General features: G+C 34.3%; 1 protein-coding gene across 4 annotated transcripts in view; it reads right to left on the reverse strand.

Annotated features, from left to right (window-relative positions):
* Positions 1 to 2,379: 2,379 nt before the first annotated feature.
* The window catches only part of LOC105207818 (ras-specific guanine nucleotide-releasing factor 2), a 71,673-nt gene continuing 57,907 nt past the window's right edge, over positions 2,380 to 16,145 (reverse strand). For 2 of the 4 annotated variants that reach the window (XM_026134072.2, XM_026134070.2), the window contains 8 exons: positions 15,574 to 16,100; positions 15,258 to 15,385; positions 14,246 to 14,266; positions 12,782 to 13,157; positions 12,514 to 12,611; positions 12,171 to 12,453; positions 11,859 to 12,053; positions 11,074 to 11,295 (listed from right to left, as the gene is read on the reverse strand). In XM_026134072.2, the coding sequence (XP_025989857.1) occupies positions 11,074 to 11,295; positions 11,859 to 12,053; positions 12,171 to 12,453; positions 12,514 to 12,611; positions 12,782 to 13,157; positions 14,246 to 14,266; positions 15,258 to 15,385; positions 15,574 to 16,100 (1,850 nt within the window). Of the gene's footprint in view, positions 11,296 to 11,858; positions 12,054 to 12,170; positions 12,454 to 12,513; positions 12,612 to 12,781; positions 13,158 to 14,245; positions 14,267 to 15,257; positions 15,386 to 15,573; positions 16,101 to 16,145 lie in introns of all 4 variants that reach the window. The other 2 variants (XM_026134069.2, XM_026134071.2) reach the window with 2 other exon arrangements.

The following is a 16,145-nucleotide window of genomic DNA, read 5'->3' on the forward strand; positions in this document are numbered from 1 at the left end:
AGAGAAGAAAGGTGAAAGGAAAAAAAATATATATCTACCATGCGGTCGTACCTACGTGTAAATGGATTGTTTTAATAACTCTGAAAGCCGCGACGCGCATCGAGGCGTCGTGTCGCCATCGGTGTAAAACGGTTTCGCGCGAATAAGCATGAATGCGGAGAACGAGGGTCTCCATTTTGTTACTTTCGCGGGTCCCGTCCTTGTGCCGGGAGTAAATCAAACGGCCATCTCATTGACGAGGCTCGCTCGCGATGAACGGAAGAGCGCGTCTTTGCGCGCGCCCAAGGAAGCTCTCATTAATCTTTGGTAATTAATGAGCTGCAATTTTCTTGTGCGACTCTCTCTCTCTCTTTCTCTCTCTCTCTCTTTCTCTCTCTCTCTCTCTTTCTTGTCCAGCAAGTCTCAACGGATGCAAGCTGTACCGCGGCTGCAAACAATCATACATGCATTCCTTTTTCATACTACGTATGTAAACGTATTCATGGAGACCTTCTTACAAGACAGAGACTTTCATCAACTTTTCCGCTTTGATAAAGCTCAGTATATTCGTGGAAAAAGAGGCCACGTTTTTTTTTCTCTTAATAACTAACGATGTTATTGAAGGAAGTCAGAAATACGAAAAAGACTTAGTTCAGAAATGAAGATAGAATTTATAGGTATAAGCTTCATAGATAAAGTGATACAGAAGTGTATAAATGGGAACAACACTAGGTATGGTGTACCCAATCAAACTTTGATTACTTTTCACTTTGACTGTTTCTAAACTTTTATAAAAATGAATATATTGTAACAATCTTGCGTTTAAAAAGTCCGACAAACATGCGGCGCGTAGTTTGAGAGAATCTGAAGATATATAAATTCATCTAGAATTATTACCCCTTGAAAGAGGAACTGATACGTGTTTCAATAAATTGATTACTATATCGGTAACTGATGATATTTCACCAATTTACTAAATAATAATCATCAACTACCAATATAGTTTCAGTTTATTAAAACACTGTATCAGTTCTTTTTTTTTAAGAGACTGAACTTAAGATCCACTTTTGACCGCGGCGTAGTCACGTTCTTGATTTAAATTTAAAAGTAAAAAATTGATTTTTAAATAAAGTTTTTATGATATTGCGAAAACTTTGCATTAAAAGTAAAAAAAATAAAATATGACATTGTTGTACTTTTAAAAAAACAAACGATATGGTCATACTTAGGTATGGCATACCCAATATTTCCTCGAATTTCTGTTATTAAAGATTATTCGCTAATTAATAATTAATTCCTTTACGAGGGAAAACGTATATCAACGTATTTAAATTTACCAAATAGATTAATCAATTTTCAAAATTATAGAAATGCCAATCTTCGAAAAAGAAAACATTGTCTGTATTGTTCGAGGGTTAAGATAGAGGAGGAAAATGTATGCAGTTGCACAATAGTTGGTCTCAAACAATCATGGCTAGGGCAAAAGGTGAGCACCGAGAGGAAAATGGAGAGACCGGGAAAAGTAGGATTGCGGTGCCACGAATGCATGTAGATATACGCTTTGCGAGTTCAGAAACTGTCCGCTTCCCGAAATGGTTCGGCGGCTTTACCACGGTTTAATGGCGGCCGAGAGTCCCATGTACGAACCGCTTTGCAATATCGCGTGTTCAGCTGTGATAATTAAGTGTTACGGTTCTTGGTTCGTTATCCACTTAGTCGCCGCAATTACACGCTGGATTACGCCGCACATTCGGTAAGCAAAGTAGCAATTTGTTCCAAAGCGCCGGCAATCCGGATGAAGTATGACACTGTGCGGCCGCGTGACCCGATTAAGACGGTTATTATATCTAAGATTCATTATTTCTGTTTTCAATAGTAATATTTATGAAGGCATATATATTTCAGTGAGAAAATTAATAATGAATGCTTCAATTTCTAAAAATGGGTTACAATAATAAATTAAGCGATATATGAAAATTTAATCTGACTGATAAATTTGTAACTAGCGCAAGAGCGATGATCTCTCTCTCTCTCTCTCTCTCTCTCTCTCTCTCTCTCTCTCTCTCTCTCTCTCTCTCTCTCTCTCTCTCTCACACACACACAATTGTTTTGCCAAAAGTAAGGTTTGCTATTGCCTTCCAAGAGGTGGTGAGATCAATTAAAAATCTGATATTGTTCAAAGTGGAGGTTTGAACTCAGATCTTTGGCACAGAAAACAAACGCGCAATTTTTATGCCATCACCACAATAAAGTGATAAAATCTTGTATAATTTTTTATAGTACTTTTTTATAAAAATATACTATAATATGATTATTTTATTACATATCATGTGTTAGTTCTGTTCTTGATAGAATGTTAAATATGGATATGGGTCATCGATAAAGAATGCGAGAGAGGTATATACAGAAGAATATTTTCTATTTAATGTATACAGATCGAAGATATAAAATATTTGATAGACAATAGACAGCTTTAACGATTACTGTATAATATTCAAGAATAGAGATTAGCCTTCCTTGTTATATTTTCTCCCTTTTTCTCTAACTTTCTCTCTCTCTCTCTCTCTCTCTCTCTCTCTCTCTCTCTCTCTCTCTTTCTCTGTCTGTCTCTCTGTTTTCTTTCTTTTTTTGAACAACGAAATTATCAACTATTTATATTAGTTCTCTTAGCAGCTTATAAACATGTACAACATTAAAATCCTGATTGAATCAAAGACAATAGCGAGACTTTGTGTGCGTACGTGTTTACGCATCGATATAGCTAAAACTCCAACTTTTGTATTTACGATACTCCGTTACTCCTCTTCTTTGATTCAATCCTCGAGTGACTTTTTGATTCTGTCCGAACAAGATTAGATAATACAGTCGTAACATTACTTACACTGCATGTCAAAATAGTATCGAGAGAGTGGCGATCGTTGCTGTTGGGCAAAATGGTTTTCGCTGCAATTTTGTTACGTCTCGCCTAAAGCTTGATATATAATCTGCCTTTAACTACGTAAAATATAAGAGAGACTTATGTACAGTATTTAAACAAAGTGAGTCTATCGACTCATTTTAAACAGCTATTAATAGCGTTTATCTATTATATATATCCGCAAGAGTCAAGCTTGCCCAACAGTCACCGCGCGCGCACTTGAGTCTCTGAATTAGTATGGTTGATACTTAGTTAACATTTACTCACAACCAGCTGATGATTTGTGATCGATTAGCTTTCCGCTTTAATTTAGTCGAAGGAACATCATTGCACACTTACAAATACACATCGACACGCAAAATCCAATCCTTGTACGCTAATCACTCACACGCAATAATAGTATTATATATTGAACATGTATTAATGTATATATGTAATCGCTAGCGACAAACAAATCGAGTGTATGTACAGAAATTTTGAATTGTTAATATTAGGAGGATCGCGGAAATGTATCCGCAAAGTCGCACGCGCAATGAAGTATAAAGAAGCCAGTGGAGAAATGTAGATATCCAAAGTACTGTTAGAAGTAAAGGCTTGAACAGTTTTGTAAATCTTTTGTGCTTTAAAAATCCAAAAATTGCAGATCTTTGTTTTTATTTTCGAAATTTTAAGTCACTTTTTTCTTTAATATTAAACACAAATTTCCAAAATAGTCTTTTATTTATCTTATTGCACATTTTCTTGGAAGAATCTCAAATTGACGTTTAATATCTGCTTCTCATCGAGCTAACAAGAAATGTGCGAAAGTCCGCGAGGTAGAATTCCGCGGATATCAAGACATTCGAGGAGTTACGACTGGAGATATACGCACGCGAAAACTTGAAGGGGATCTAAAGCTCCCTACTTGCGCTCTCTTTCAACAATAGCGCTCCTCGCGCATCTACTTCGAGTGCTACTCAAAAAATAGAACGGAGAATATGCGCAAAACTTTTTACTCCCGCGCGCGTACGATATTTCCCTACTAAAAATCCTTTCTATCGCGAATCTCTCTAACCTTTTGTACGCACTTAACCCGTATAACTGGAAATGGACCAAAAAGAATTCCGCCCGTATGTATGTAAACGTAATACAAATAACGCATATTGATTGTAACGTTTATTTGTACGTAAACAGTGTATGAATTTTCAAAATTTTCTTAAAAATATTTTCTGAAAATGTCAATTGATCATTATGGATTTTAAATTAATTGCTGTTTATTAAATATCCAATTATTTTTCGAGAATTTAAAATTTAAAGTAATCGTTAATCATCATTAATTTACTCTACTTTACGTCTGCATCTCCATCATTAATTCGCGTACTTGTATAATATAGATAAACGGTTAAAGATTTTTACAAGTCTTGCTCTCTTCTGTCTTACATTTACCGATAAGTAATTCTTTCACTTTTTCGTTTGGTCTTGCGAGAAAAGGGGGAAGAAGGGGTAGATCTTATCGTGTTAAAAGATGCTGCGAAATGCGTTTGTAGCGTTGTAGATACCGTCGCGATTGACGAGTCGGACCGATTAATTCTACGTCGTGTAGCCGCGAGATAATTTCAATCGAAGAAGTGAATAGAGAGAGGCAATCTCTCTACAGTGCCGCATCGACATTAAGAAATGAGGTAACTTTGGTTAAGACGGTACTCTTTACAGCACCCGCAATTAGCCGTAGCAATTATATCATAGTTTTCAACGACAGTTACATTCACAGAGGCTGAGAGATTTTTAAATTGTGATTAGAATAATGACGAGTGCTTCTTGCGCATATTTTAACGCTTAACTCGACTAATATACTATATATCCAGATTAATATATTTATATTATATATAAAATCTGCGATGGGTATCGAGTTGTGATAATTTTGTTGCAATTGATTTATCCGAAATTTTTCCCGCGCCGGCTCCGAAATTCTCATGCAGAATCGAAACTACTATTTTCAACATCGAGGTCTCGCCGAACCGTGAATTCAGTTGAATTAATGTTGTTTTTGCACATACCAAGCGTTAATCTCATTTTCATCGGTGATACCCGATATTAAAGATCAATTAAGCTGTCGTACTTTTTGCTAAATCGAGACTGAATTCCCTTGAAGCGGTTGATTAATAAAAATTCATGTCCGATAAATTTGCATCTGCACGAAAATTAATTAGACTTTAGAAATTTTTGGGCAATTTTATCACTTTTCCACGTTATATTCGATATAAGCCGTTGTCCTATGATTATTATCGATAGCTTAAAAGTACAGTTGTCAATAAGAGGAGCATCACGCTGCTTTGTTAACGCGATAAAATGGCACAAGATTTATACTAGATAGGTACTGCGTCTTTTTTCCATCATATTGATTGCGAGAACGCGGGGAGATCCCAAAACCCTACTCGTCCGTTTCGTGATTGAATACGATAAAACGGTACGTCTTACTTATACGTACGCGATAATGCAACGTTTACATTTTGGCGTAGCCATTAGTAGTAATCGCATCAATCGATAATCATCATCCTTCGTACAGTGAGATCTATCAACAACGGTAATGGCTGCCTAGTGCAATGCATGTTCAATATGTAACTAGAATTATGTACAAGGAAGTGTACGTGACACATATCGATGTCTATATATAGCGCTCATGTGAGATTGTTCACGGCGTGCCGCGAGTAAACACGAGTACATGTTACAGTACGTGAGTAAAGTGCGCCACTAATAAGGATCGCAACTTTTTTTTCTGAACAAGAGATATTTGAACGTTTGAAGGTACACTTGGAGCTTGATCGCCGAAACAGGACACCAGTTTATTTGTGGTTTCGTTCGGAAACGCGAGTTTTCGGCTAGCAAAGTTTGAAATCGGTCTACTTACACACGAAGAAACATACGTATTTATTAGGATAGACCGAGGCCAGTTTGTTGTAGGAAAAAGCTTATATTTCAATTAGTATTTTATAGGAAATTCTCTTTTTCGTTGTAGGTTTTTGATACCCAGTATGTGAGTCTCATATTTTTATAATTTTGTTTAAAATTAAATAAATTCTCTGTGCGATAATATGTTTAAAAGTAACATTTTTTTATGCTTAAAGGATATAAATAATTTTATAATGCTCGTAATATTTGAACATCAACTGTCCATTTTTTTAAATAAAAATTATTCGAAAACTGTGTAAAAACTAGCCTCGGTCTTTTCTATTACATAAAGATTTTCGTAGCCATGTTCGGTCTTTTTCAATCTTTTTTGCTCGCCGGATATCGGAGGATTTTCCATGTTTTTGAGTTCTATGCGAGTACACGCATGATAGAATAATTAAAAAACGAAATCGTTCCGATTGGAAGCCTCCTCGAATCGAAATAGATCGCCACTATTTATTTTGTCGCAACGGCAATAAACCGATTACAGAATTTGCTAGTCGGAAGCTCGCGTTTTCGATCGGAATTGTAAATAGGTGCCCAGAATAGCAACTTCGTTGGCACTTTGACAGAAGAAACCGACGTTTTTTTGTGCCTCTGCACAATAACAATTAGTAATCTTAATTAAACTAGCTAAACAATACATCTCTTGTATATAACATCACATAAAAGTTTTTCTATATATGATAACATAGATACTTATTAAACACTTACGACTAGCGTTTCGCTTTAAATAAAATGTAAACGTTCGCGAATTGAAATGACTCTTTAAAAATAATAAATTATACTTAACGCATTGATTAGTCAGATTATATCTAAAGGAGATATAAATCGAGAATTATATTATAACAACGGACTCATAAAGACGTTAGCCGATCGTAATATTCTATTTTGGTACACTCTAGAAAATATTCTTCCATGTTATATGACAAAGCTGCCTGACTGTCGTCACGTAAAAGAACACACGGGGACGAACAAGAGAGAAATGCTAGCTTGTGAACATCTAGGCCTGTATTCATAGTCGATTCTAATTTCAAGACCGTGTGTTAAGATATTAATACGACTTTGCGATCGATTGATGACATCTTTAGATAACTGCTTAGAAAGGTGTTAAATATAAGATTCGACTGTGAATATGTTCTAGATAGCTCTACTATACGACGTGATCTATGCGTTGAGACTCTGAATTACGTCGACTGTTCGTTTCTTTACACTTTAGGATCAGTTGCATCGACGTCAACGATCTATTCGTATAATTAGTTGAGTATTCTTTTTTTTTGTCATAGGCTGAACCATAATCTAACAGACATTGCTAATTAGGGCTGATCTTATAAGGGTTGTCGATGCAATCGATTCTCACTCGTCGCGCGATCTTTCTTCAAATTGGCACAAGGCTTTGATAAGAAGTGGGCAACCTCTTGAATTGATCAACAGTATTATTTTTTTCGAAGCAAATTATAACACAATCTTTAGTAACATAAAACTATTATGCAGACTTTTGTAAAATTATTGCAAATGATTTATTAAATTAAATTGCTTTTTAAATTAAAAATTTATTATAAATTTCATATTTCACATTTATGTACGTCAGAAATTCATTGAACTCTTTTCACAAAGTATAATTTTTTAAATTTTTATTTATTTCATTGAATCGTGATAGCATTACTTAAAATTCTTTTGTATCACTTTTAGTTTTAGATAGAATATTTTGTATTAATGAAAAGGAACATAGCCTTGCGTTACCCACTTTTAGTTTAATTCACGACGAAGAAACAACGAAGAGGAAGAATCGATATTAAAATCACAGGGAGAATAGCGATGCGCGGTCGGTATGAAATTGTGGGAACACAAATTGCATAAATTTTAATATTTCACGCAGTCGTATCGTATCACTTGTTGAAAGAACGATTGTTTCGAAGAACCAGTTGTCTTCAAGTGAATTCATGTGGATTCGTAGAAACACTTTGAAACGTATAATAATAATACGAATAATACGATTTCAACTTTTATCACTATAAAAGTATTTTATAATTATGATTGTTTCTATAAATAAAATATAACGATCAAACAAAAACATTCGAACGTTTTCATGTGTGGTATCTGAAATTTTACAGTTACGTGCACTGAAAAAAGAGTTTGATAATAATAATCAAGCCTAGATAGTAGTTACTAAGCTTTGATAAAATAATTTAATTAAACATTTAATTAATATAATCAAATATTATGTGATATTTAGTAATCGTTTGGTAACCGATCGTTTAATAATCGATTGATTATTATTATGTTTGAGGGGTTATTAGTAACATAATTTCTAAATAATCCTAAATATTTGGTTGTGTTAATCAAACATTTAATTAAAATTAGTTCATCAAAGTTTGATTATTACTATCAAATTTTTTTTTTTTCAATGTGAGCACATAGGAATACGGATCTTAAAAGATATTAATAATTAAATGATTGCGACAACGTGATATGCCTCGTCTAATTATAAAATTATCCGTAAAAGATTGATCGCAAATTCTATTTCTCTTCTTTTCTCTTCTTTCTACTGTATCTTTGAACTTTCAATTGTATTTGCTTTCTCACTAGATGCGTCGTAATTATCAAACAAACCTACGTAATGTTTTGAAATAATTTTCACCATGACGAATGTTTTACATATAATACACGTTTAATTATGTTTGTTATGTTAAATACCAATAGATTGTACAATTTATACTGAAAAAACAGTTTGCTAATAATAATCAAGTTTAGAACATGGTTACTAAACCTGTGGTGAATTAATTTCCATTAAATATTTGGTTAATATAACTAAATATTTAGTAATATTTAGTAGTTTGGTTACTATTTATATTTGAAAAATTACTATTAATATAATTAATAAATATTAGTTTTATCAAATAAATATTTAATTAAAATTATTTCATCAAAGTTTGGTTATTATTGCTAAACTCGTTTTCTTTCAGTGTACATTTTATTCATCCTTTATGTCCAACAAGCTATATTGAAAAATCTCCTAGGAAATTTTTCTAAAATTGATTGCATTATGCAATTCAATTTAGAATAGAATGTTTCAAGATCCAATTAATACAATTTAAGAGGTAATTATTTTTGATATTTTTCATGATATTTTTATACTTTTTCTACGCCCCTACTGCAGAGATGATACAATAGTATCGGATTAGAACAGCACGTAAATCATAAATGATAGAGGCATAAGACGCACAAGTGATCTACGGATCACTCATTATAGTCGAATCGACTTTTAACGATAGCTACAATTTGATAGGAGTAACGAGCTTTCAATATTTATAATTAATTAATTGGTCGCACGTCGTCTTCGAGGAACGTAGACTTTGCGAAAGGAGAATATAAATATATCCAGTTTTATCGTTTCGACATATCATGTTTTCTTCCGAATGTCTGAGAGTAAACCCTGATTAATCGGAATGCCTACACGCGTTGTTCTAATGATCCGATCCGTGCGTGGCACGACTTTTAATTAGGGGCACTTTTGAATTTTAACGAATACAAACGCAAAAGAGTCTTTCGACTCTTTACTTATCGCCTTTTCGAAAGGCGGCGCCTCGGGAAAGAACTCTCCTTCTCGCGTATTTGATTAAAAATGCCTGGTCACGCCAAGATTTCCATATACTTGAGCTCGAAAAGATCGTGTGCACTCTGCACGGCGGGACCGTTGAGTTTTGCTGATGCAGAAATGCATCCGAAAGTTTCTTAATAAACGTAAAGCTAAAAATAGATGGGTGTATATATATATGTATATATAATATATGTATATAACTTTTTCGCTTAAGATCCCGCCTCTTTCTTTTATCTTTTGTAGTGCGTGTGTCAACGGAATCTCGGTTTCAAACTATCTGGTCATGTGTTGTTATTGATATAAATGTGGAATAAAAATTATAGAGGCGGGCGAGGGAGACATTGATCTGGAATTATGTTAAATATATAATTGATATGTATATACCTTCTTGTATAAGATTTATATCTCGCTTGGCAAACAGAGAAAACTAGCATATGTATATATAGTTTTTAAGTATTTAGAATTTATAAATATTATTTTAACAATAAGTATTAAAATCAAAATTAGTATTGAAAATGATATAATAGAGATATGTTAACAAAACGAATTATTTAATAAAAATATTGTAATATATTTATGTATAATTTTGGGAAAAAATGATGGTTAATGAATTTGTTGTCAGCTGTTTGACAAGCGAATTTCTTTCCTTTGATACTCGTAGCAATAAACGGAAAATAGCGATATTATTACGCTACTGATTGTCAGAATACAGCTTCCAATCACTTTTCACATGCTTTTTCACGATTTTCTTAAACGTACTCGTTTGAACTGCTTATATGTCTCGCGCAGCAATAATACTGGCTCAATTGAGCTTGGTTAAACTAAAATCAATTCTTTGCCGCCTTCACCGAGATCATTTCGTCGGTGTTAACAGCAGCCTCTATTTTCGTAAAAAATTCATCGGAAATATGCATCGGACAGATCAAACTGACCACATTTCTGAGTGAGATTATTATTTTATCAACAACACGGAGAGAGTGTTTAAGCATAATCATGTTGTTTCTACATTCATTATTAATTAACACTTTGTATTCTTATTTTCAGCAGATTTTATGTACAACCACGCATTTAAATCTTTAGAATCTGTACACGTTACTATTAAATGCTCTTGCTAAAATCTGCGATCTTCTTTGTCATTTCTCTCCAATTGCAACTTTGGATTACGATAGAAATAGACATTTGTTATCTTAAAGTTTTAAGTAGGAACACAATTAACTGTAGTAATAATGAGAGAAAAAGTAATTAAAAGATATCCGATAGCAGTTCCGACAACACGGAAGTTTCGTTGAGATTCAATTAGTTTCGCTATGCTTTTTGTAATTGCTACATCTATTAAATGACAACGATAAATTTCTTTTCGCGAATCAGAGGCCGATTCTGTGCGACGATGAGATCATTGTTGAGCTTATTCATATAAATCTTACGCAACTGAAATGACAACGGAAGTTAACGGACGTTACGTTACAAGCGAAGGTGGACAGAACTGGACGGGGCTGATAACACGACGAGTCACGCATTCGCAATCGTCGTAACGATCGGCCGGTCGCAACAAATAGTAAATTCTTTTCAACCTAGACTTCTCTTTTTCATTCATCGTGAAATGAAGATAAAGTTGAGTTACTTCACGATGTATCGAGATGGAGTGAATTCATTTTGTAGACATGTTGCTGCTGACCGAAGGGGGTAGATCGATCAAGTTTGTAGTAGTTAACTTGGATGTTCTGGGCTCGAGCTCCAAGGACATACGATACAGATCCTTCTCGTTCAGTAGGAGTGTCGTGTCCAGCAGATAGTTGGTTACTTTAGTGTCTAATTCAATCTTATAAGGAGTTTGCTGGAAGTGTCGTATCTCGCGAATACGATGAGAAATCTGAAAAAGCGCGTAGCACTATCTCTTGAGTTTGTTCAATAATATGAATAACAAATTATATAAAATAATAGAGATATGCAAATTAACATTAAGAGTTGAAATTCAAATCGAATCACAATAGATTCGAGTTTGTTTTTTAATCTGAATAATTCAAATTCAAATAATTCGAAAATTTCAAATTATTTACGGTTCGATCTGTTTTAATTATTTCATTTATATCTCCCGTAAAATCAATTTTGTATCAAATCTCGTGCATGATCGTTTGTCGATTTTCAAAACTTCTACCGTTTCTAAATTTGATAAACTACTAAAAAATTGATATATATGCGATATTGATTGATGCAATAGTCTTTATTAATTTGTTTTAACATTTCATAGACATTTGTATTCCGATTTTATCAAATGTAAAATAAAACTTCAAATTGCTTTATCATCGTTAATTTTAAATAATACATTATTTTTATATTTTATATTTTATATTTATAACAAAGAAATTAAAAAAACTTGTAAAAGTGTGGATTTTAAATATAAATAATTTGAAGAAGTATTTTCTCTTAACTCACCATTCTCATTTTTGAAAAATTCAAAAGACCATCGGTTATGTTTGGAGAAGCCTCTTCGATAAATGAGAGATCGGTGAGATAGACACCTAAGTAAGGGATACAGGGTGGATCGCATCGATGCAAAGCGTCCCGTAAATTTCTAAAGCGCCCGTCGGATGAGACGATATGTTGTAGTCTTTCTATCGTCTGCCTCGTCTGAAATGATAATTGTGCATCATTTGCTTGTGTTAGTGATTGCGTTAGTTTTTGCACTGTTCAACAAAAAATGCAGAAGAATGAAGAAAATCTTTTAGAGATGTTCGTTCAACATACCGTTTTGGAGACTTTATCCCAAGTTTTCTTCAGTCTGTACACACTGCTATTCGTGAACGCCGCACAAATTTGTAACACGCCGTTATAATTATGCAGTACCCTATTGATGTCAGCGACTGCCGCCCATTTCTCGATAACCGCGATTCTGGCCGTCATGTTGGAGCGACGAATAATCTCTGAGACAACTAACTGCGACACTTCGTTGAATCTCTTTGTCATCAGAAGAATATTAGGCGCGCGAGTCGCCTTGTCCGTCTTCATCCATGCTTGTCCAAGAAATTCTCTGCAAAAAATTTCTATGTATTGGAACGGCAGCGATACGATTTAGCAATTTGTTACTTACTCGCTGGTGATAGAGACGAATATATGATGGTCCAGATACGTCATCTGTTCCGCAATTTCGAGCGCAGATAGTGTCTCGATGCTTTCCTTACTTGGAATCTGAAAGTAACAAAGAAAAACCAAATGATAATAACATTATTAAAATATTATTATATTGAAATATTAAGGAACTTTGTCAGTGAGTTATATATTTAGTCTATATTTTTCAATTTTAATTTTTATTCGTCTATTTATCCAAATCAAAAGAAAAACATTTTTGTCATACTTACTGTTGGTGGAGTCAGTAGTTTCTTGAGGTCGACTTTGTTAGTCTCGGTTTCTTCCTTGGTGATCAGTCTGAGAAGCTGAGTAGCTGCCTTATGTTCGGCCGGTAGCAAATTGGGACTGTAGTTGATGTCCTCCAAGAACTCGATCGTCATGCTCTTCAATTTCTGATCCATCTCAAAGTCCTGAGCGTGCTTGGATACCCAGTGCCTCAGGACGTTCAACACCCTCATCGTGGCGGCGGTTGACATCACCGATTCCTTTCGCCTGTTCTTATCCCGACCACGGCCGTCATTCGCGTTGGGGGGCCGGATGTCCGGTGGATTGCTTGAAGCGGAGGTCGCGATGGCAAACGCGGTCGCCGCCGTGGACGTACTGCTCCTAAATTCAAAATTGATTTTAGTATCAACGTACATTAACGACTGTATTTGTAAAAGATAAAAATCGGAGCCTTTGTCGTCAAATCTCGATCTTTTATTACTTGGACTGCGGTCTACGCTCTACATTGCATTAGGCGAATTTCTATCGTTTTAACCTGCCGATCAGGTCATTCACGATGTATTTTAAAGCATGCTACTGTGCTGAAGGAACGGCACAAGGAAAGATCCGGTGATTACTATTCTTTTTTTTTTTAATAATATTTATTATGTCATGTTATAGTAATAATAAGCATCGTGAATAATTTAAGCAAATAGAGTCTAGTGTGCAAATAGAGTCTCGGTTTTATAAAAAAAAGTTTTATAATATCGCCAAATCAGTTGTATGGATATTTTTTTTATTTGTTTCATTATTGTGTTGCTACAAAGTAAATATTTGGAGTAAAGATTGTAACTGGCATAGTTTTGGCAAATTCAAGTTTTAATGCTGTAAATATGAAACATTTATAAGTATTTAACGTTATTATTATGACTGTGAAGAAACTGTGAATAAAAATTTGGTAATTAAAACTTTCTATTTTTTGTCAAATAATTATATTGAATTTTATAATGAATAAATGGATAAATAAAAATCTCAGTTAGTAGCATCGAGATCTGAATTTTCTAAAATTACTGCCAGTTTTAATTGGTTTTTTTTTGGAATATCCAGCGCTATAAGCACGCAAGTGGCAAAAGGCGGCTAGAAACTATTTCTATTTCGGGTAAAAACTATTTCTATTTCGTTTGGTCTATTCTCTTGTTCGCTATGGTGCATTCTCTAAACGATGAGGAAATTATATTGGGTAAATTAAATTGTGTGTAAGCGGCGTAATTAATAGCAAGCGGAAAGAAACGCGTTTAGCATTACATTATGATTAATTTTCAGAATTGGTAATTAAGTTTTGACAAGCTATAAATAATTATAATAATAGAACAGAGAGCAAGACAGACATTTCAGACTTTGCTTTCAACGATGCCGCAAGCAGGAAGATCGCAGCCATGCTACAGGCAATAAGTGTGGATAATGACGCTTTTCAAAATGAGCCCACTTACCAGATAGGTTCAGGTCCAATGCTATGAATGACACAAAACAATACATGAAACACGGTTGAGTAGAAACAGCAGCGGGAGTATCTTCCTGATTAAAGGGCTTTCATTTTAGTTCGATCTTCAAGACGGTGATAAAAATATAATTTATCGGGTAAAAGAAAGTGGAGCAAAAATTCTAATTGGGTGATTATTCTTTGCATTATAATAGTTATAAACATTTTATTTATCCATTATTTTAAAAAATTAAAATATTAAGATATTTACAAATTAATAAAAAAAAGCACATATTAAAATGAGTTTGAAAATATTTATAAAAAAAAACAGTTTTTATAATACAAGCATAAAAAATTCAACATATTTACAATATATATACAACTCTTCTAATAATAATAGGCACAACTCGAATATATATAATAACCAGAAATTACTGTCGAGTTTTGAAAAATAAATTTCTGCAGAGCAAGGAAATTACATAATCTCGCCATAAGTTTCTGTCAGTACTTTTCGTGTTAAAGGTACAATCTTTCATACATATATTTTTTAAATTTACATAAAAAGATATAAGTAAACTCTTTTTATGTAGATTTGAAATATATATGTAGACACTAGATTGCCTACTTTATTTACTTCCAGCGTGGAAAGTACTGGCAGAACTTGTGGCGAAACTCTCTATGTACATGTTAACTCTAAGTTATCTACTGCCTTACGAACTAAACTATCAGAAAATACTGAGCAATTTATCAGACATTATCATTACTCTCTCTCTCTCTTTCTCTCTATAAAATTCTCTCCTCACTAATTTCTCCCTCTAAGAATGATTTTAATTATAACTCTGATAAATGAAACATGATATCGAGAAGCTCTCATGCGTTAGAAGGCGGAGATTGCCATTTACGGCACTCAACATTCAGCAAGAACGAAATAGAGATAATTTTTATCGATACGAATGCCTTCGAAAGTTTTAGAGACACGATAAAATGCAGATAGGGTATACAATAAGGCCATTAAAACGAACCTTCGATGACTCTGCCGGAAGCTAGTTATTACTACACCGGCCTTGCTGGAAACCTGTGTGTCATGCTGATAGCCGCTTTGCTGCGAAGAGTTCTCATCATGTATCGACCGTCTGCTTACCCAATAATTCTGCAAACCCGTAACGAAATTAAAAATGTCCATTAAACTGCTCACAAACAATTTACACTTAATAAAAACTTAATAAAAAAAAAATTAATTTTATTATTTTTTTATCTACAAAGAAAATTTGATTCGATTCGCCTTGGTCTATCCTGAGTCTTGAAAAAAAATTGTAACATTTTGTCATTCACACGTACGCCAGTTATGGTGGAGACAGAGCCGCTCCTTGGGCCAGTAGCTGCTGGAGCAGAAGCGATCGATGCCCTATGCTCCGAATACTGTTGCTGCTGATTCTGCTGTGTCGATTGACTACTTGGTTTAGGAGAAGTTACACTCTCTTCGTCGGTCGATGAAGTTTGCTCCTCTTTACTCTCTTTAGACTCCTTTATCAGCGGAGAGATAGGCGTTTTAGGTGTTTTCGGTGTTTTCGGTGTGTCCGGCGTTTTCATCGTATCCGGCGTTTCCGGTGTGTTCGGCGTTTTTGGTGTATTCGGTGTTATCGGTGTTTTCGGTGTTATTGGAGTGTTCGGCGTTTTCGGTGTTTTCGGCGTTTTCGGTGTTTTCGGCGTTTTCGGTGTTTTCGGCGTTTTCGGAGTATCGGGCGTTTTCTGAATGTTCGATGTTTTTGGCGTTTTCGGTGTTTTCGGCGTTTTCGGCGTGTCTGACTTGACAGGCTCAGCTGATTGCGATGGTAGCGGTATGTCGTCATAAGTAAATTGTACTGCTACAATTTATTTCATGCGCATAATATAGTAATTAGTATACACAT

This window comes from Solenopsis invicta, chromosome 14, assembly GCF_016802725.1.
Source record: "Solenopsis invicta isolate M01_SB chromosome 14, UNIL_Sinv_3.0, whole genome shotgun sequence".
Lineage (NCBI taxonomy): Eukaryota > Metazoa > Arthropoda > Insecta > Hymenoptera > Formicidae > Solenopsis > Solenopsis invicta.